This window comes from Penaeus monodon, chromosome 31 (genome assembly GCF_015228065.2).
Source record: "Penaeus monodon isolate SGIC_2016 chromosome 31, NSTDA_Pmon_1, whole genome shotgun sequence".
NCBI lineage: Eukaryota > Metazoa > Arthropoda > Malacostraca > Decapoda > Penaeidae > Penaeus > Penaeus monodon.
In genome coordinates, this window is record NC_051416.1 from 20,525,174 (window position 1) to 20,525,753 (window position 580).

The 580-nt window shown below is 41.6% G+C and overlaps 1 protein-coding gene across 1 annotated transcript in view; it reads right to left on the reverse strand.

Annotated features, from left to right (window-relative positions):
• LOC119592922 (dual 3',5'-cyclic-AMP and -GMP phosphodiesterase 11A-like) overlaps positions 1–580 on the reverse strand; it is a 113,884-nt gene that overhangs the window by 4,985 nt on the left and 108,319 nt on the right. Inside the window, exon 20 of the mRNA XM_037941814.1 lies at positions 113–213. Within this exon, the coding sequence (XP_037797742.1) occupies positions 113–213 (101 nt within the window). The remainder of the gene's footprint in view (positions 1–112; positions 214–580) is intronic.

Consider the following 580-nt stretch of genomic DNA (forward strand, 5'->3'; position numbering starts at 1 on the left):
AACAAACATGAGTTTCTTTGACTGAAACTAAACTTGGATAGAAAAATTATAAACACATAAACAAAGTTTCCTCGACTGAACCTTAAAAGCAAAACGAACACAAAGGACTTACTGGAAGTAGATAGAGAGGTCAGTAGCCAAGATGGAGAGCTTGAGGACGTTCATGACACGGGAATACTGAGACGACGACAGGTTACTGAAGATATTGTGTCCCTGAAGGAGAGTTGTGGGAGGTCAAGCGAGGTCACAAAAAAAGTGCGCCAAGGTCAGAGGGGGCAATTGAGAAATAATTACTGCGGTCGTACTGATGACCTTGGAAATGAAGATTATAACAATTATGTTACAATTACCGCCATAACGGATGATCCGGTAATGATCACGGGATAATTGCTGAAGGTCCTCAGCGAGCCTAGAGTTTTGTGGAAGTTTATCGGCATTGATCAGGCGCTTGCATGAGTCGGCACTACAGTCATGCACGGGCTTATCACACGAAAAGATGATAAGGGGATATTTGATGAATGTTTGAAGAGAGGCGGATAATAAGTAATGGCAGTGAATTTATAATTGTCAAATGAAATGG